This window comes from Dromaius novaehollandiae, chromosome 14 (genome assembly GCF_036370855.1).
Source record: "Dromaius novaehollandiae isolate bDroNov1 chromosome 14, bDroNov1.hap1, whole genome shotgun sequence".
NCBI classification, from domain to species: Eukaryota; Metazoa; Chordata; class Aves; order Casuariiformes; family Dromaiidae; genus Dromaius; species Dromaius novaehollandiae.
Window position 1 is genome coordinate 19437860 of NC_088111.1, and position 21560 is coordinate 19459419.

At 38.3% G+C, this 21560-nt stretch overlaps 1 protein-coding gene across 9 annotated transcripts in view; it reads left to right on the top strand.

The window, feature by feature from the left end:
- The window catches only part of KATNIP (katanin interacting protein), an 82823-nt gene that overhangs the window by 25861 nt on the left and 35402 nt on the right, over positions 1 to 21560 (top strand). For all 9 annotated transcript variants that reach the window (XR_003260354.2, XM_026107705.2, XM_026107706.2 and 6 more), the window contains 5 exons: positions 619 to 731; positions 1145 to 1259; positions 2921 to 3133; positions 7190 to 7330; positions 11377 to 12271. Coding sequence is in view for 8 of the 9 variants with exons in the window: in XM_026107705.2 (XP_025963490.2) it covers positions 619 to 731; positions 1145 to 1259; positions 2921 to 3133; positions 7190 to 7330; positions 11377 to 12271 (1477 nt within the window). In the remaining variant the exon portion in view is untranslated. The remainder of the gene's footprint in view (positions 1 to 618; positions 732 to 1144; positions 1260 to 2920; positions 3134 to 7189; positions 7331 to 11376; positions 12272 to 21560) is intronic.

Here is a 21560-nt window from a genome sequence, read left to right on the forward strand (position 1 = left end):
AGGATGGAAAGTAAACCTCTTTATGGGCTGGAGGGGACTTTAAACAATTTACTGCAGCTCATAAAATTAAGACCGAACTGGAAGGCAGGGATTCTCCAGCAAGGGTGTGGTAAGCAAGCAGACACTTGTTTATACTTCTCTTTAATGTTTTGTCTGACCTGGTCACTATGCCACCTCTCTATTTATGAAGTCAACAAATCTAGATTTTTATTAAATAAAACAACTTTGGGGCAAGGGGATTTAAAAGCTGTTACGGTGTTTTTGGGGGAAGGAGAAAGCCTATGCATACCCTCGCTAAAGTTTTGGCCAACTCGGAGTCCCACCACATGTACAAAATGAGACTTCAGACATAACATATATACTTTTAACAGTCATTGGGAATTCTTTTATGTTACTTTTCTTGCATGTAGGAGTTCAAACTCCAGTCTCGGCTTTCATTACAAATGAAGACAAATTCTATGAAAAGTGCTTAAGTCAGTACAGAGTTGCAGGTTAGCTAAGGTTAGCTGATGCCAGAGCTGGGCCCAAACTCTCATTTATTCCAGAGATGCAGGCTAATACTCATTTTGTGTATGTAGAGAAAAACATGAATGAACAATGTTCATTTTTCTTATGTAGACACTTCCTGTTTCATCTGTTTTTGTTTCTGCAATGGCTGAACCATCAGAAAAAAGTCAGACAACGACTGCAGTCACAAAAGCTGTTGAAAGGATAAGTCTTTTTGGAAGCAGGTATATATTTTTAAAGATAGCATCCTTTTGCGGGGGAGACTTCAGTATTGACCTTGACTGCACCTGATTGTCTTCAGATGTAGGAGACTTCATACAAGCAGGGGCAAAAATACAGAGAAGGCTCTAGCCTTGTGCCAGTGGCTGTGAATTTGGGAACTGCCATCATCTCCCTCTATGTATGCCTTTGCATTACCTTCTCAGACCACCTGAGGTGTAGCAGAGAACTGAAGCCCAACCTCTTAAGCAGACTCTGTGCATCTAAGATGGGATGCTGAGACAGTTGCCGTTCTGCCTGGGGGTGCCTGGTGTGTGTGGGTTCATCCTGTCTTCTCTTTACTTTCACACTGACAAAACTGTTTCTTAAATATAATGAATTATGAAGACATAAAACTTAAAGAACATGTGTGTTTCAGGCAACAGAAGAAACTCCTGAAAGTTCTTCAGGAGATTGAGAGCTGTTCTGCCTGTGACAAGGATATATTTCTACCTGATGAAAAATCTGAAGCAGGTTCCACAGCGAGAGAGAGGGTTTGTGTGAATGAGCATGATAACTGATAACTTCTCAATGTATTTTTGTTTTGATAATATTGAGTGATCTTTTTCCCTTATAAGTAGGGACCCCCTTGGGCTGCTTAACTAAAGTGCCTTTCTGATGTAGAAGGGAACATAAAGGACATCTCTAGTCCACAATTAGTGTCAGCTGTATCTGCATAACAACCTCTTTAATAGAACAAATATTTTTCTCCCTTGTCATAATGGGGCCTCTTGAAGACCTCACTGATGTTTTCCTCTCATTTAGGTTGCTCTTCCTCCTTTTGAGGATTGCGTTTCGGTGTCAGATAGCTCCCTCGGATGCTTTCACAACGTGATTTCTGTTTCCCCTATGGGCATGGTGAAAGTCATGATAAATTCAGATCCATACAGGCCCCAGTTAAACAAGCCTAAAAGTGACCCTCTTAAAAGTATTTATTCTGTACAGTTATTGTAGAAATTCATGTATCCCATTTATTCTATATTCTGTTGAAATGTTTTAATTTCCTAATTTTCATCCTTAAGAGTCAAGGAAGCTAAATTTTTGTATGTCTGTTACAATACAAAAGCGCTTTGTACTTGTAACATAAAAACTACTTAGAAATGCATCTGAGCTCTTTACCAATAGCTTTGACTCTCTCTACTAAGAAAGCAATTTCAGAAATTTGTTTCTATTTTGAATAAGAACATACTTCTGTTTACCTGAGCTCTAATGTGTTTCAGATGACTTGGCCATAAACATCCCATATACCTGTTTCTAAAATCTATTTTGGTGTAGGACTCTTAGTTAATTCATGCTTTCAGTAAAACCTCCTAGTTTATCCATCTTTAAACAAACAGATTACTAGTTAGTCAGCAAGAGTGAGGTCCTTTATTAGCTTCAGATCACCCTCTTCAGGTGATCTGAAGAGGAAAGGAAAGCACAGATCAGCAGCACTTACTCTGAGATATCTTGTCTACTCAAATTCCTTCTCCTACTGTGCTGTCCTGGTAGTCTGGTCCTATCGGAGTGCATATTTGCAAGAGGCACAAAAGATATCTAGCTGTCTCTGCCCTTCGTGCTCTCAGATGCTGTGGGAGGCAAAACATCAAATATAGTTATCTGTGCTGGCTTAAAAACATTGTTTGAATTTTTACATGAATTTATGAGTCAAAACTGTTTGGCTGGTATATCTTAGATATGCAGATGCATGAATTGCCAAGAAAAATATTTATTTAATAAACATTGTTTGAGAGGTCAATTACTTAAAAGCTGGAAAATGCCAGAATTTAGATTGCTTGTGCCTCTATTTTGACTCATGCCCTTAAGTTTTATGGTACAGTTTGTAATCGCAGTTCATGCATCATTTGTATAGCAGAGCATTGTACTTCCTTTGTTCATCAGAATGGTGAATGAATAAGACAAAGAACAGAGCTGTTTGTTCTTTAGGCTTTGGAGTGGACTGGAATCCAAGAGGGTGAAAAGTTTGGTTCTCTTACTCTGCATAGGCTTCTTAGTTGATATGGGGCAGAACTAGTAGAGTGCAGAATGATTCAAAGTGAATATTATCAGGATATCCTTGAGTCTGCAAGCTTTTTGCTTCTGATTGTTCAACATTACAGTTGTTGTAGGCTTTGTTTTGTCATTTCTATGTATTTTACCGTAATATTTCATTTAGGTCCAGACAACACCTAGTGTGGAAATTCCGGATGCCATCTATGTGACTATGGAACTTCTTTCTAACTGGGGAAATCCAGTACATGTGGGCTTGAGAGAGGTGGAGTTCTTCGATTTATGTAACGATAAGATATTTGTCTCTCCTCATGATGTGGATATTCGAAATACTGACTACCCAGGGGACTTGTGCCACTTGGTCAATAAGAAATTAAATGTAAGCTAGTTTATTTCTGGATGTGAAAACCTTTTCTCTATAATATTTATTTAATACTCTATTGCTTTTTTTTTTAATATAAACATGATTGCATTTTTAGCATGGATTGCATGACAGCTATCTGATAATTTTAAAATTACAAATATTTATTATTCACACAAACAGAGCTTCCTGGACAAAATGACTGTATTCAGTTAGAATTCTGTTTTAGAGCAGAACTGGATTAATTTGAGTAATTGGTCTGATTTATGTAACTGGGCAGCTGGAAGGATGCAGCATTAACTCTGCCTCCTTTATGTATATGCATTGTGATATCTTTGTTGAAGGAGCACATTCAGTTTTTAAAGTTCTGGAATATAATTGTAATATCTGTAGAACAAGATCACAGAATGTTAAGGACAGGGAACTTCACTTTTTACGGTATGTCTGCTGATAAATTTAAATAATTCTTGTACTTTTTGAAGTAATTCTTGAAGGTACGTGAGTCTCACTATTAACTTATTGTTCCAGTTGTTTAATATGAATTTAATTACATTTAGGAGGGAGCTATGTTTCTTTTCCCTTGTCCCCTTGTTACCCTTTTATCTTGGGAAGGACCCTGGAAGGATAAGGATGGGTGAGTATGTGGATATTGTCGAACAAGGGGCTAAGCAAAATGACAGAACATGACAGAAGAAAAAGGCTGTGTGGCTTCTCTGTGAGATAGCATGATGAGGAGACATAAGGTGCTTGTATACTAAAGACCCTGGACTTGGGAGAGCTGGGATGAAATCCTGATGCTACTGAAGACATTAGTAAATTTCTACAGCCCTTTGCACAGCCAGGATTTCATCCAGGTCTGTGCCACGGATTTGCTGCATGTCCTTCAACCAGTCAATAAAGCAGAGTATTCAAAAGTGTCCATATTTCAGAGCTTGAATCCTAGTAAAAAGTGGGTGAGGATACTAAATGACTTAATCTTTTGAAAATATAAATTATAACTCACTTTGCACTGGTGATAATTTTCTACCTGTAGGGTGAGTGAAAATAGAGGACATGTACAGAATATTTTGAGATTTAGTTAATACTCAGTATGGATTGTTATTTCCAGACAAATATTTTTGACTTGAAACATCTTATTGTCTCCTGGAAATTGTAGTTTGGGTGTTGTAAATACCCATTCTTATTTATAGGCCGTGCTCTCTGATGGGTGACATTTTTACTGAGAGCTAGTAATGATTCACAGACTTTCTAGATAACTATAAATTATATAGCAATATAATTATAAATCCATTATAAAACCGTTATCCACAGCATTTCTCATATAAAATCTCATTACTTTAAGAATAATGGGATATGTGAACATATTTCATAGATTAATATATTCCTTTGATTTGCTGTGATGTAGTCTCTTATCTTGAAACTAGAAAGGTATTGCATCAGAGAAGATGTAATTTGGACAGAGAAAATAGTCTTGGAGCAGGTTATGGATATGCGATAAGTGTACTACAGTTCTCTTCAGAAGTTAAAGTAATGTTTCCAGATTGTATACATTTCAGATTATAGAGGAAAGCTTTTGGGTGCAGTAGATAGAACATCAAATAAGTGAATCTCCAAGCAAATAATATTTTCAGCAAAAGGGACACTATTAACATAAAAACTTGCTTTGTGGAAAAGCCACTTTGCCATTGATAAAACACATCTTTGATCATTTAAGTGTATGTTTGTACTTGAGTATAGACATACTCTTATTGAAGATCAGGGATTTTTTTTTTTTTTCCATCCTTGCAGACTCTTAAGAAGATTGCTTCCTCCCTTGTAGATAGTGATTTGAATTTCTGGTGTCAGATCTTTGAAATGATGCCAGAGACCGTAATACCTGTGAGTTTGATTACCTTAAGTCCTGAGCACTTACTTTCACTGATAAAACAAGACCATTTCCATAGGTGCTGTCATCACAAGAATTAGCCTAGGACTGGTATGTCTTCTGTTGTTTGGAGGAGGATGTGCAACTTTACAGAGGTACTGGACAGAAGCATAAATTGCAGACTCCATTTTGGTACTGACTCTGATGCCCTTTGGTGAAGGCACCTCTGGCTCTGTCTCAGATAATCTGGAGAGATGGGATTCCAGACAAACAAGAACCTCTATGTCCTTTTCTAGGACATCAGGTCCTGACTTGAGAAGTCTGGAGATGGGTCACTCAGTAGATGGTCTTCTGCTGTTGGCAAATTATTTTTTCTTTAACATTCTTGTTCATAATATGACTTGAGAAACAAGATTTGGCTTTGAAGTTGACCCTGCTTTGAGCAGAAAGTTGGGCTCACGCTGCTTTGAGGGCTGTCTGTCACTTCTTTAATGTTAAGTATCTGTCTGTCTGTCTCTCTCTCTCTCTCTCTTCCCCCCCCCCCCCCCTTTATTTTATATTCAAAGGACTAAACCCTCTGGGTACTTCTTTGGCTTTTCATGTCCAAAACTGACATTCAAAGCAACATCCATCTCCCAGAGCTATTTGGGAGGCCTCTAGGGAGGGACATCCTCAACCATCAGGAGCTTGGTCTAGATAAATTACCTTCTGAGAAGTTGTTCTGTTCCTGGTATCTCTGAAGCAGACAGGTGGAGCTCTGTCCTCACTCTCATCAAACATACATCTAAAGTATTTGATAAGAAAGTTCTGCAGTTGCTGTTTTCAGGAAGAACTGAAAAACCCACTTCCAAGCAAAATGATGTGGAAAAATGTTGACTTTGTATACCCACTGTACGAATATATGTACTGTCTGCCCTTGAAAACAAAAAGGGAGGTAACTTATCTGCTAGTGTTGGATCTTTGAGATGTTTGTCTGCCGGTACGCTTTGTGCCCTCCTTTATCTCTGTCTCGAGGTAGCATTTCACATCAAGAATGTTAATATTCAGCATTTAAGAGGGAACTCTGAATGTCTGCCATATGCCAATATGCTCCACCAAACATGAGGGATAGTAATCTATGATTGCACATCTGTAGATGTTGCAGCTCTTGTGCACATGCACACAAACGTGCACACAAACATGAAGCCTTTAGTCATAGGACAGACCCACAACTGAGAGTATGTATGTTGTCTTCGAATCCCAGAGTTGTGCAATTACTGGTAAATAACCTTCTGGGTTTTTGAGGAGCTTCATACTATAGGTAACTCCTGTCTCTTTCATGGAACATTTTTCTGTCATTTCTGTTCCTGTCCCTTTCAGTCACTTATCTGTATGTGTATCTGCACAAAGCCCAACCTTTCTGTGTCCCCAAAGAACCTTCACCCTTTTCCTTTTCAATTTTGAAACAAGTTGTTTCTTTCCCAGCTGCAATAAGTATAGTCTTTCAATATTTGAGATGTTTTTTAGTTTGTGGTTGTGAAAACTCGGTTTCTGAATGTGTAAAGACAGCACTTAAAAACAACGCCAAGAGTTAGGCACATGTTTGTGCTTTAAGTTGTCTTGATTGTCAATTGTCTGTAAAATTCATATCTGAAGTTTGTCATGTCTTAGAAAACTTCTGGCTTAGACTTCTGTATATCTGTAAGTAATAGGTCTGTAATTGAAATTAGTTGTGTGTATAGGCTAATTAAAATAGAGGCAGCGAAATAAAATTCTACAGATTCCTGTATTCTGTAGAGGGTAAAATGGAAGTGTAAGCACTCTTATAAATTGAAAAAGGATTACACAATGTCCATTGTGCTCAGTGATCCTCATCAGAGCCTGCAAAGCTGATTAATATGATTAAAATAAAGTGGGCTTACTTTGACCCTGCAGTTACAAAGCATGGCAGACTGTGTGTCATTGGTGAGCATGCAGATACCTCACTGGGACAGCAAGCAGCTGACCTTTATCTAATTGTCTGGCTGTTGTGGGCTGTCTTACTGGCAGGCAGGAGAGTTGGATTTACTGTTCAAAAATGAGGTTAAGGTTTTGCTTTTAACTTAGTAGGCTTTATCAAGTGGTTACTTTTCTGATTGGTTTACTTGGTGAGAGGGGGGAGGGCAAATTACTCTTTCTTCTAAAGCAGAATATTTTGATGATTAAGTGAGTCTGCTTGTATGTGTTTTTAGACTGTGAAGGAAAGCTTCCTTTGGATGTGCCCTTTCTATCCGCCCATTCAGCTTTACTTTGTTATCCGCAATCCTACCCGGTCACGTGACTTTGGTATATCTAAGATCAAGATTTGGAATTACAACACAACAACTTTTAGTGTAAGTAATCTATTCTCAACTCCTCTGTATGTATGCTTTGTCTTGTCTTGGGAAACTCAGCTTGATCTTATTTCCAAAAGTATGAAATAAAAATAGGTACCGTTTCTCTAATAGAAGGGGAGGTAGGAATTTTCCTTGTTTGCTATAGAATTTTGCTTTTGTATTGATTAAAAGTGGTAGCAGTGCAAGTGTTAATGTTTTCACAGGCACAGATAGCGTTCTCTTTCAGAGCTATTACAGTTCTCAAGAGCTAACAAAAGGCTTGCATGTTGTGTCAGTTAATCCTTTACTATAGTGAGAAATAGAGATACAAAGGTAAGTGCATCTTAATGTTCAGAACTCTCTTCGGGACGTTTTATCAGAATATAAAGAAATACTTGTTTGATTTCTTGTGTGTGTATACATATATATGTATAATTAGGCTGACTGTCGCTCAATTTTGGTTTTGTTGCTTTAATTCCAAAGTATACTCATTACAAGTGCATAATAAAACAAATAGTCTAGTATTACAAGAGAGATATCTCATGGCAGATGGTCACCCCTTTGTGTATTTGAACTTCACTGTGGAAATTATTCTCATTTGTGCACTGTGATGTTAAGGGAAAAAAAATCCCAGGTACTGGATCAAAGAGGATTTTCTGTTCTGGATTACAGATAAGATGCTTTATCCTCTTGATTTTGCTCTCAGACATGTTTTTATATAAGCACATACGTTAATTCATACGTATGGAAAGGGCTATGGACGCAACAGCTTAAGCAAATGTACTATAACATGATTTATGTTTATTTTCTGGAAGCTGAATAATGTTTTTCTATTAAAATGTGGGCTACAGAATGTTCCATCATAATTAGAGGATGTGAAAGGGACTGCTGGTTTTGGAGGTAATGTTATGATTTGTTGGCAAATGTACTGAATGTAACGTAGGAAATATAGGTACATGTATTTCCATGTTTCAAGGCACTGTGGGTTTTTTTTTAATTTTTATTTTTTTAAACGAACTGCTATGAGACAAGCTGTAAAATCCATTAGGAGTATAATCCCATGGATTTCAGTAGTAGTGCAGCAGTCTACACTGATTAAATAAATGGTTCATTATCCTTAATGTGAAAAAGTAATACAAAGCAGTTCTGCCTAATTCTATAATTTGTCATGAGGAATTTTTACCTGAGAAGTGTAAAAAAACAAAAATAGAATTATCTCTCCCTGCTAATGTAAGTCCAGACCCATATTACTTTGAGGGTTTTTTTAACCATTCTAATTATTTGAAGCCTCCTCCTCTCCCTCAAAAGCAATGTAAGTGAGAGGTGCCCAAGTAATTCTTAAGGATTTTTTGCAAAAAAAAAATGTAAAAAAATTAATTCAGGCCATTACTTCTGGATTGTTGAAAATGTTTGAGTTTCAGAACTTGAGCCTCAGAGCAGAAAAACAATGTCTGAAAAGAACTATAGAATTCAGATCACCTCATTATCGTAGATGTATTGATTCAGTGCATTACAAGGAAGGTCTCATAGAATGCTTCATTCTATCTTCATTTGCTTCAAATGAGGTTTGTGAAAAAGGAGGTCACTTTTTAGTGTGCACAAACAGATCAAGAGTAAGAATGGATACCCAGTACTTCAAGTTTGTCTGAAATAGTCAGGCTTTCTGCAAGAACTTGCTACATCCTTGAAGTTGCATCGTTACTTGATGCTGTTAAAGGCCCTTTCATAAGGTCCAATATAATGCCTGTTGTATATCTTCACAAATCTGTGAATGGAATTATAACATTCATGCATGGAATTATTATTTTCTGTCTAGTTGGATGATTTTCTCCTTCAAGTTATTGCTCATATGCTTGTTCATCCTGTGGGTACGTTCATGCTCGTTGACTACAGTTGGAGATTTTCTTCAGCCTTGGGCTATGGTGCACTGTCTGTAGGGCTGCAGTTCATCAGTTCCTGGCTAAGTTGGAGCTTTGTTCACACTAGCGAATTTCCAGCAGAGTTAAGTTTATATGAGAACTTTTTTTCTATCTCTTGACTTATTTTTCTATTCCTTCTTTTTTCCCCCTCTCCTGTGAGGAGAAGTGAGGCAGAGGAAACTTCAAGTCCTCTGTCCAAGTGTAATTCTTGGAAAAGTGCCTCTGGCTTCAAGCTTTGCCCCTCATTCACGAAACTAAATAGCCCTGTTGGGTGACAAGAAATGCTGTCTCTGCCACTTGATAGGAAAGCAGTTTCCCAGCAGGCCCTCTTTGAGGGCTGAAGGTGCAAGCCAAGAAGGAATGCCAAGAGAAACTGTAGAACTATTTTTACAAAATCTTTCAGTGTTCACTGATGTTGATATATCTGCTTGCTCTTCCGAGAAATCATGTCATTCTAATTACTGTTCTGGGAGGAAAATAACTGCCTTGGATAAGTCTCGAATACTGGTTTGGAGGGTGGCTTTTTGATGAAGCTACTCATGAGAGTAAGCTTCTTGATGGAACTACTCTCATTGAGTAGTTGATGGAAGAACTCTCCGAGCAGCTTTTCAGAGCAGTTTCATCAAGAAGCTGCCCTACAAAGAAGGGGAATTTTCCAACCTCCCTGTGCTGGAAGGGAGTTATGCAGTAGTACTGCGACAGGCTATTCTTTCAACCTTTCCTCCTCACCTCTTGCTGCTAAGCAACTGTAAGCTAAGAACAGGGTAGGGGGGTATGAAAAAGTGGAGTTCTGCATGTTTTATTCTTGAAGTCCCTGGAATCTATTCATATTTTTCCTCCTTGAGCCTGAGCATGCTCAGAATTTTGGTGCGTGAGATTTTCATTAGCTCCTTTACTGGTAGTTTGTGAATAGGTGGTGGTTCTAAGCCATCGTCTGTTTTCAATGCCTGCTCCAGTTCAGTCTGTCTCTGTTGTCTAGGTTTGACTGGTTTGTCTTAATACCCCTCATACATGTTACTATTTGGAAAGTAGTAGAATGGGAGCTGTAAAGACTGGCTCAGAGTGCATGTAGGAAAGAATAGCTAGAGGCATGTGAACACATTTGTACTTGAAAGTGAAGGAGAAAATGGTTTGGAAGGCTGAGAGTGGAGGAAACTAAATCAGTATTCAAGGAGAGCTGACTTCCAGGAGATGACCGTGAAGAATGAAGCTGAAGCTTACTCAGTACAAGAAACCTCAATTTCTATGAAAATATGGAAAGAAGAAAGTTTTTAAAGACTCCATGTGATGAACACATTACAGAAATTGAGATAGCAGAAAGGAGATGGATTTTGTCTGATCTGTTATCTTTTCTTTGGAGATACTAGTTTTTTCTTTAAGAGGGAGGGAAAGTTAGATGGTAAAGAGAATAAATTCCAGCTTTAATGGAATGAAGAAATTGGGTTTCAGTGGGTGCCACAGAAACAGAACAAAAGAGATTAAGTTGTGAATGGTAGAGTTGTGTTTGAGGTAAAGGCCTTCAACTTAAAAGGCTAGTTAAGCATTGGAATAGCCTATTGAGGTAGATGACAGAATCTTATTATTCAAAAACTGTGGAAAAATAGATTGAGGTATTTCTTTGCAATGGTATAGTGTATTTTCTTTCTTCAGAGCAAGGAGATGGGCTGGATGATTTTTTTCTGATATTCTTTCCAGGCCTGTATTTCTGTAACTCTTTAACTCTACTGGCTTTGATCTGGGTGACTGCTCACTCTATACCTTATGTGTCATGACAGTGGTAAGTCTTAAAGATGCTGTACCAAACTATGCCTCTGGAATATACTTCCTGATGAAATGCCATTATACTTAAGCTTGGCTTCTTTGCTCAAGCTTTTCTAAGTATTTAAGCCTTTATTTCCTAGGTGGCTGCCAGAATGGTTCACACTAGTGTCTAGGAGGGTCCTTTAATAAAATCTTAAATATTCCATAGTGTTTCCAACTTTTTTGAACTTTTCATTAGTAAGCAGATAAAAGCATGTTATTGATATGAGCTTTTAATGGTTTTCATCTGTATATTGATTAAATGTTCAGATGTCAGAATTTCAGAACAGTGCTATTTAATGTTTGAACAGCATAATGGAAAATTTCATACTTTTGTTTCTGCAGGACCTTGATGTAGGAGCAAAGAAAGTGAAGCTATATGTTGATGAAAGCCTGGTATTTGATGGTGAATTAGAGAGAGGCTCTGGAGATCTCATCGCTGATTGTAGCACTACAATTGACCTTGCACATCACAGACAAAGTGTCACTGCACATTCTTCAAATGAAAGGAAAGAAGTAAGTACAGCTGCAGTCACAGACAATAAAGAGGACCTATATTTAAAATACCTACAGCCAAACAATTCTTTGCTATACTGGAAGCCTCTGCCAGAGGAAAATCACCTTGAGGGTAAGATGAACTCAATCAGTTTTATGAAGGAAAACTTGACTGAGTTAGAGGATGATCTAAAAGTGTTACCATCTCATGTTTGTATGAAAGATACTAAAGACGATGCAACAGTATCAACAGTTACGGATCATATCCCATCTGATGAAGAACTTACTTTGAGTGACGAAATAGAAAAACTAACGGGAAGAAAATTATCTGAATCTACAGGTGCTCTTCCTTCTTGGTTACAGTCACCGTCCCAAGTAACAGAGACTAATCAAGGTATTTCCAGTAAGCAGAAGCCTTCCTGGCTTGCTACAGAACATTGTTTAGGGTTGAGATTTCAAACACAGTCAGATGGAATCATGAAAAATTTCTCAGATCTGACTAATGAGGATGTCAAAGGTCAGAGAAATGAATTGGGACGATCTGGCAGTAAAAACGCGAACAGAGATGAGAGGTCACCAGTGCTAACCAGAAAAGATGGCAGTGGTGGCTTGGTCATTTTGGAGCAGCTTTCTAACAAACATTGCTGCAACCTAGAGTATCCTGTGAGTGGAAGGAGAAGTGTCAGATATGGAAGAAAGGAGGGGTTAAGCACTGTAAATGCAGAGTGTGATTCAGCACTTAAAGGTAAGAGCTCACAATAGCAACCTCACTGCAAGCACTTTTTGCATGTTTTCCATTTCTGGAAGTACAGGTAGTGAGATTATGTGGTTCTGATTTATACTACAATACTCAGAGTCTTTCTGTATGTCCTACACATGATGTGAAGCACTTCCCCCTGCCCCCCGAAAAATTTACATTCTGAATTAGTATCTTTAAATTTATTTGGAGAAGATTGACGACTCAATTTTGGTCTTTAATTATGTTCTATAAAGTGACAGTCCTGCAGACAGCAAAATATTTGCTAATATCAATGAAAATCTGCAGAAAGATTGAGGAAGAATGTGGCCTTGAGGTAGTGAGTTAAATTTACAGTTTTCCCTTGTGTAGTAGGTTTGTGTCTCTTGCAATGGGAATGTTGGCTGCTTACTGCAATTTCTACTCTTGCTTCTCTTTCACCTTCTTTATGCATCTCTCTAACTTTTGTCTGCACAATACAGGGAAATAAGATGCAGCTATCCAAGCTAATGGATTTCTTAATCTGAAAATTGTGTGGCCTAGTACGCTGCAAATTTACAAGTTTTGTTTAGGAAGCAGTACAACCTGCTATCTCATGGGAACCTTAGAATAAGAAATTTTGGGCAAAGACATTTTAGGCTAGAGACAGAGAAACGTTATACTAAATATAAGCAAAAGTGGATTTTTTTTTTCTTTTTTTTTCCCCAGCAGATCAGTTGCAGCGTAACTATTAAGGCAGCCCTTACCTGTTTGGCTGTTTTTCATTGAGGACTAAGCTCTCTCAAATTGTCTTGCTCATGGAGCCTGAGCACAGTGCTCCTGTTTTTAATACTGCCTTAGAAGATTGCCTCTCTTGGCAGTCCTGATGTGTTGCTCTATCACTGTTGATGAACACCACGTGTACTTTAAAAAAAACAAGCCTGTAACAAAGTGCGTGTTTTTCCTTTCTTGAATGCCTGCATGTCAGGCTAGGCATCTTGGCAGAAGCAAGAGACTTAACCCCACAGGTGTGAGTTTTGTTTAATAGTATTTAAAGATGAGACTAAAAGGGCAACTCTTTTGAGGAGAGATTTGTCCGACTGTGACCCTGGCCCTAGCTATTCAAGGCAAAAGCATGCAACATTTTCACTTCATCAAAAAGTTTCTTACAGTGTGGTGGTTGTTTTCTCCATGGTGTGAAATCCAGAAAAGATGGAATAATATAAGCAGTTACAGGTTGTATACTCTCAAATCTGACTTTTGAAATTGCTGTTTTTAATCCCTTATTTTGTTTTATAAGCAGAAACAGGTGGTGTTTTTGGTTTTTCTTTTTTAGAATTTGACTGCCTAGGTGAGAGAGGGCTCTGCAGTTTCCCAGCTGTTTGCAGTTTTGCCCTGGTGTATACCTCACAGAAGAGAACAAATAGAAGACATTATTTTTTGCCATTGATCTCAATGTTTTAACCAAGCTTATCTTATTCTCAGCCTTCTCTCTGTGGTAGAAGTGGCTTGTGCAAGTTTCCAGGCCAATCCCTGAGCCGTGTCACACAGCTCTATATTTGGTAGGCCTAAATCTCTCATTTCTTTGTTTCAATGCCATTCATTCCATTCTGAGATATATTTTATTTTATAAATCCTTTAATCAGATTTTTGCCTTATGTTAAGGAATTGAAACCTACTTATAATCGGAGCACATAGAATATATAGTTTAATTGAGGGTCTGTGACAAGCAGTGTTAATGATTTCTGTACATTAAAAGTGGAAGATTTGACCAAATCACAATATAGCATGTAAAGCTTCTCTTACTGGATTATATTCTCTTTTAACCTTTGTTTTGGTGCATGCTAAAATTAAAGACTATAGAAACAAAACAGTAAGAGATCTTACAGCAACACAAACTTTGCTGCGTATGCTATGTATTTTGTGTAATTCTTACTTTCTTATGATATGCATATGGATGGCCCTCCTGGGAGAGAGCAAAGCTCCATCAGTGTCAGTCATGAGCCACTGCTAAAATACCATTAGCTCAGCATCCTTTCTCCAAAAGTAGTCAGTAAGGGATGACTGGGGACCAGAATAAGAACAGGGCAAGCAAGTAGTACTTTCTCCATAAGCTGTCCCAGCCTACCACTGTGTGTGGCTTAGGGACTTGCTAAATCGGAGGTGGGGTCTTTCCATTCAGTAGGCCTCGACAGACGTTCTTTTTTTTCTTTTTCTTTCACAAAACAGTGCAGTCAGTTTTTGAACCCAGAGAATTCCCCAGTTTAACCACCTGTTGGGTGAAGAATTGTCTTTTGTTTGTGTTGGCCCTGTCACCTGTGAGATTTATTCTATAGCCCTGATGCTTACTTGGAATGATTGGAAAATTGGCCTTGTTTTTTTCCTTTTCTGCTCGTGACTTTACGTACCTTTTTCATATCTCCCCCTCAGACATTTCTGCTTGTGTATGAAGAGTTCTAGTCAATGTAATTATTATTCATGTGGAAGCTGCTCCTTGCTTTTGATTATCTTTGTCATCCTTCTCCAAACCTGTTCAACTTTGGCAGCATCTTGTTGGAGATGGGGGACCTAGGTCTGTGTAGCCATGTTCTGCCTCTGGCAGTGTCCAAAAGTGTCCTGAGGGAAGAGCTGGAGAACTGGGCAAGTTCTGGTGGTACTTGCTGCTTTCTACCAACTTCCAGCAATCCGTGGCTAAGAAATTTCTGGGTGTGGGTAATGCATCCGTGTTCAATAACTTTAAATAACACTAAAATAGAATTTGATACCCACAAGTTGAACTTTCTCTAGCCTTTAACCAAAATTTTTTTTTATTTCAGTTGATCAGAGTGTATTTTTATTCCCAATTTTTCAGTTTCAAGCCATGTGTCACTCTCTTTTGGAGGCTATTTAAGGTAATCTTTGACACTCTGTAGCTCTTTAGGATTGGATGACTTGTCTCAAAATAAGCAACATCTGGCAGAAAAAGGCGAAACAAGGCCCAGAAAATTGGAAGAAGAGGTTACAAAAATACACACAAGTTTTAGGTGTAGATGTAGCATAATTAACCATCAGAACAATATCCATGAAAGTGTAGCATGTTGTACATAGTATTTGGAAGTTTTCATTAAAAATACAGTCTGAAGAAACAGGAAGATGCTGAGATGCAGGAATGCCGGTTGAAATTCCATGGCAGGTACTGTATAAGGTTATCAGACAAAGGTGAGGAGAATAGTTCTTTACTAAACTTAAAATACTTGAATTTCCTTCTCTTGCTGCTCTGTATGGGGAAAACAGCATTTTATAAGTATATCAGAAATCACGCCTCAAAGAACAAAAAGAAATGGCTTAAATAGGATAAATACCATCTCACCTTTGCCCATCCATTCAGCAAAACCTGCGTTTGCGGTTTCACACATTTTACGCTACCTCTGTTAGTTTAAAGACTTTTTGGTATTACAGAAACTGTGAGCAAGTCCCACTGTAGTAATTTCCGTTCAGTGTTAAAATGGTAATGATTTCAGAGTACTAGTGTAAACTATCACCTGAGGGTTATCAGGGCTCTAGTTGTGATGTCCTTCCTCTACTTTTGCTCAGAGCAAGTTTAGTCATCTGGTGCTTCAGACTTTTACGGAAAAATTGAAAATAAAACTCCCCAAATGTGTGTGTTCCTGGCAAAATAGCATGCCACGTAGCTACTTTTGTTCTATTTGTACTGTACTGTGCAGGGTAAAGCTATCTCCAAAGTGGAGCTGAGTGAGCATTAACAACAGGGAAACAGTTTTAAGTGTTTCCCTAAGAATGGTGGATTTTAATTGGTATGGGGCTAAGGGAACTGCAGTTTCCCAATAGCAATATGTGACAACGGGGAGGCTGCACAAGCCCTGGTACAACTTCACAGCATGTGTTTGGTCTTTAAATGAAGACTAACAAGAAAAACGGAAATTAGAAATTCCATGTACATGCCTACTTGGCTTGAGTTAATGTTGCTATAAAAACCATACACTTGTTCAATAACTGCTTCAATGTGCAAAGAAAATGCTGATGGAACTAATGCTGATTAAAATTTGCAAATAACATAAATTGGCATATTATGAGTTAAGAGGGTTGCAAAATTGCACAGAAGGATGTACTTGAGGACTGCAGTAATAGAAGTGGAATGCAATTCAGTAGTACTGGTTGCAAGGTCATTTGGGGACTAATAACAAAATTAAATTGTAAGCTGAATAATCAATTGCAAATGACTGAGGAAAAGAAGGATCTTAGCTGATTAGTTGATCGCAGACTGCGTATGAAATGCTAGTGACATGCAGACATGAATATAGCAATGTACTTGGAGGATGTATCAGCAGAGGCATTTCTGTTAGAGTTACGGAAATGTTAACATCTCAAGACAGGCACTCCTGAGACTTCAGTTGAACAGCTTTGCAGTTCTGATCATCCATGTTCAGGAAAGCTGATTACAATGTGGAACAGATACAGAAGAGAGCTTTAGAATGAGCTGGGAGATGAAGTGCATGATTGCAGCAAGGAAATGTGACTGCTGTTTATAACTAGAACAATTAGAGCTGGGTTTAGCACAACAGAGGTAGAAGAAAGGATTTGTGGTGAGGTTTGTTGTTTGATTGTTTTCCTAGTGTCGTCCCAAGATGTAGTTCAGTATAGTTACAAAAGAAATCGTACAGTATGTGTTGCTGGTGGGATGTGGAGTTTGGTGATTCAAGACACCCTCCTAGGCCCGCAGGGAGCGCACGTTTGAGGTGTCATTAGTTCTGGACTCTCTGAGTAGCATCCATCTTACAATCCCTTCAGGCATGTGCAAGGCTAGGAATGTCTGCAAGTGGGATAGTCTTTCCATACATGCAGAGTTTATTGCAGGAATATCCCTCTTCCTTCCTGTGGCTGTAATATAAACAATAAATTTTAGGCACTGAAAGTAATGCCAGATACCTGTAAGCCTTCTGCCATTGACCTCTACTGCCAAGATACCCTCTGCTTTCCTTTCAGAGCTCCGTTTCTCCTGTTGTTGCTCCTTAATGTAGCGTACGTAAGTTAAAAACGCGTTAGCCTGCTATTGAAAATCAGTCCTATGGAAGTGCTTCAAAGCTGTAGAATGCCAGTGGATGTCAAATACTTCACTTGCTCGTCCTCATGTTTTCAAGCTTTGATATTTTAAAATGGTAATTATTTATTTAGCCTCTTCCCCAGGTAAATTGTGAGGATTTGTGAGGATCTGGGAGGTTTTGTGAGTATACCCTGTGACTGTACGTATGGACAGTGATTTGAATAAGAAAGTGACTTACAAATGACTGAAGTTCTCTGAAATAGGCATGTTTTCTGCCAGTTTGTATTTCCTGTTCCCTGAGAAGGAGTAGGGGGTGGGGAATGGCCAGGCTTTAATCTCCAGCCTATGCATACAAATCATATCCCTCTTTTACGTAGTTACCCATCTGCTTTAAAATCTTTATTCTTATCTCAGTTGTCCTTCATTTTAAATGACTGTTAGTCACAGATTAGGAACATTGCATCTTTCCCAATGATTCCAAAAACAAAGCTAAAAGTTAATCTTCAAGCAGTCTATTGGGACAATATTATTTTGCATTTTACTGCAATAGGCATGTATTTCTATTCTTGATAACCATTTGCTTTAATATCCACTCAGGGACATTGTACGGAAGTAAAATCTGGCCACTGGGTCTGTAATTATTTGGTAGTACATTTGCTTTCTTCATTTATGTGAAGAAAACACATCATTGACAGTTTTGTTGAAGATCTTTGTTATTATCTGCTCCCTGATTGTTTTGGGATAGAAATGAAGCAGCCTCCCCAGGGTGGTCTCAAGGAGAGCATACTTTGCTTCCGCTGTGCTCCTCTAAGGTATTTACCCCCACTGCATTCCCATTAGATACTTTACCATTATCTTCTTTGTACATCATCACTCTTGCTGAAAAGTGGGGAAAATATTTGGGCCTCTCATCACTTTTCTTTAAGAGCCTTTTCCCATTTAATTATTTTTAGTTGCTTTGGGCATTCTCAGTTTATTGCTTCACTTTGGCATCTTAGACATAGTTCTCCTTGTCAGTTCTTTTTCTTAGTCCTTGTAGGTTCTGCATTTACTCTGAACTACCCCTGAGAGACTTATTAATCCATGGAAGCCTGTATCCTTCAAACCATTGTTTCTGCTCTACAGAAATGCAAGAGCCAGATCCTGTTTGCATGAACCAGTTTACAAAATGATCCAGATCAGTCTGTAGAATTGGCCAGTACTTACTGTTGTTCCAATGCCACCAGTCTGCCTCATCTACAGACTCTGCCCAGCGGTGACCTAGTATTCTCTTCCCAGTTGTGACTTCCCTTCTCTAGGCGTTCTGATTTAGGTCTCTTACCTAGCCGTCAGGATTGACAGATGCCACAATCAACAAGCCTCATTTGACTAAGAAATACAGCTAATAAAGTATTTGATAAGACCGATTTCCCATAAAATTATGTTTGCTAGTAATGGTTTTATGCTTTATTACTTGAGCTATTCTTTGGGGGGTTTTTTTGCATGAGATTAGTGTCAAAAGTCAGCAAAATTATTCTATTTAGTTCTTTTCAATATTAATGTAATACTAGGATGATACTGATTTTATGGAACTCCTCCACTAATTTAAGTTTAAAAAAAAAAAAAAAATCAGCATAAGCAATCAGATTAGTCCCAGGCCAATGCTTTCAGAATACTTGACTGTGAATTATGGAGGCAAAAGCTTTAGGCAGGTTATTAAATTGTGTCTGTTAATACTCATGTTAATGTCCTACCTATTAGTAGGATTAGAGTAACACACTGATTTTTGTATACACAGAATGAAAATTAATTTTATGTATTTCATAAGAATCAGACCAAATCAGTCTGTACCTGCCACAGTCCCTTTACTTTTCAGCAGGGAGGTAGGATTTCAGTAGTCTGGACTCCTGCATTTAGGATGCAGAGTTGAAGTATCTTACTGCAAGTGACAGAAGCAAAGGGAATGTAGCTAGTAATTTCTTTCTCTCTTCCCTTTCTTTGAGGTACCTCTCTCCTGCATAGTTCTTCTTCCTCTCTCCTTCTTTTCAATCCTTTTGTTACCTTTCTTTCATGAATGTCTTTCCTTGCCTCCTTTTCTTCTGTGTTGCAGTCCTCCAATTTTACTTGAGTAGCACTCAGAAGTTAAGAGGATTGCTAATACAGATGCAGTGGCTTAGGCTGCTGTGATTGAGGGACCCTGTATGAAAAAGAGAGATCTTGTGCAGGAGGACGATGACAACACAAATTGCAGTAAATGGTAGGAAAAGTGAGGTGAGTTGGTGGCACGAGTGGCAGCGAGGTAAAGAGGAGGAGTTCAGAGCACTTACCCATCAGTGACATAGACAGTAACACCTTGTGTAGGGTTCTATGCCTGCCAAAGACAGTGACAAAAGCTGAAGGGAAGAGGACCTGCAATTATGTGGATCTGATGCTGAATTTATGAAAATGACCTTGCCCAGCTCAAGGTCTCCTTAGCAGTAGTTTGTTTTTTTTTGTTTTTTTTTTTTCCCCCCCCACGGGCCCACTGTAGTGTGCTTCATAGTTAGTATCTTTCCAGCCATCATTTTGAGGGGCTTTCAATTGCATTTCTTGCTTTGAATAAGGTTGTTAAAAACAAACAAACAAAAAACCCTCAGTGGAGGGAGAAAGAAACAGTTTCTGATAAGTTGGTACAATCTATAACTTCAGCTGACTGAAGATTTTCACTAAGACTATCACTTTTTCTGTGCTGTATTTATATATAGGGTTTTAAAAACATGTAAGAGAGTACACTTCACAGAAATCATGCATTCAGAGGAGGAAAGCAGTGCAAAATCCTCACAGATACAACAGAAACAAAAAATAATTGTTTTAGTTCATTGATATTACTTGTTGCATAGTCTTATCTAGATATTCTTCTTCCCCATTCCCCAACCACGAACATTTCACTGATGGTAGTGAAAGGCAACTGGCGCTTCGAAGATACGGGCAGGACAGCGTGCGCAGACACAGGGTAGGAAGTGGAAATGGACAGTCAAGCGGTTTCTTCAAGGTTACTCAGCAGTATCCTACATGCTCATATGCAATAAGGAGGCATTTAGGCGGGGTATTTTTGGAGGGAGGTAGCTATTGGATTTGTAACATTGTGATGTAAAGCTTAAGACTTCCTTAGGGTCACAAGTCAATTCTTTCTATCTGTAAATACTAAATACACTAATGACAGCTTAAACTTCCATTTTTTTTTTAAACTCAAAGACAGACATATTTGAAATTTAGAGACACTAACCATAAAAATAAAAGTTAACCTGCTATACAGAAAATACCTGATCGATACTGCCAAGCATAAAATTCCTACAGTATTTTGAGGTTATCTTAAAATGTTACATGTATAGAGTTCCAATTTCCATCCACATGTACCCTGCAGAGGAGTCATGTCTTTGTCCACTAGCTGTACAAGTAAGTCAGTTTCTTTCTGCTGGTGCCAAACCTGTCCAACCCCTTCCACTGGAATTTCTCATCTCATTTCAGCCTCTTTTGACAAGAAAGACTACCCTTTCTCCATAATACTTCAAAAACCTCCCTAGTTCAGCTCTTTCTGACTGTGTCTCTGTAGCCATTAGTACTTGAGAACTTCTGCAAATCTTGATCATTGAGATTTCTGCATAAATGCAAACAGGTGGTTTAAACTAATGTGACACCCACCCAAAAACTATTGTTGTTTGGACAAAATCCGTGGATCATCTAGTAGACCACTGCTTCATGCAAGTACAGTCTGTTAATTGACACGGATTTACTTTTTGCTAGCCATCTAATCGCTTTAAAAAGTTAGGCATCCAGACATTACCACCCAACAAAGGTTGAGTGGAAGTTCTGCTTGCTGAAATAATACGAGGTGAAACTGTCTAAAAGCTTCTGTCTTACCGAATATTTATGCCTTCTGTCCCAGAAGCATTATAGCATTTACTTGTATCCTCTGCGATTTTTCTTATGTTTATGCTGAAAAAAATAATACCTATTTTAAGAAGAAAAGACTACAGTTACCACAGCTAGAAAGATGTGTGAAAGTAGTGGGGAAGAGTGAATTTTAATGCTTGCTTTTTTGATCTGTATTTAATATGTGACGTATGTGCAAGAAACTTCTGATAAAGTGGACATAAAAGTAAAATAGTAGACTGTCATCTTCCAAATTTAATGTGGAATGCAGGCTGTAGCAGAGGCAGGTAGGATGTAGTTATCAATGAGCATTTCCTGTAGAAGCTTTAGATCTTTTAAGGGTTTTGCCCAAGACCTTAAATTATGAAGCTCACTAATGATGAATTT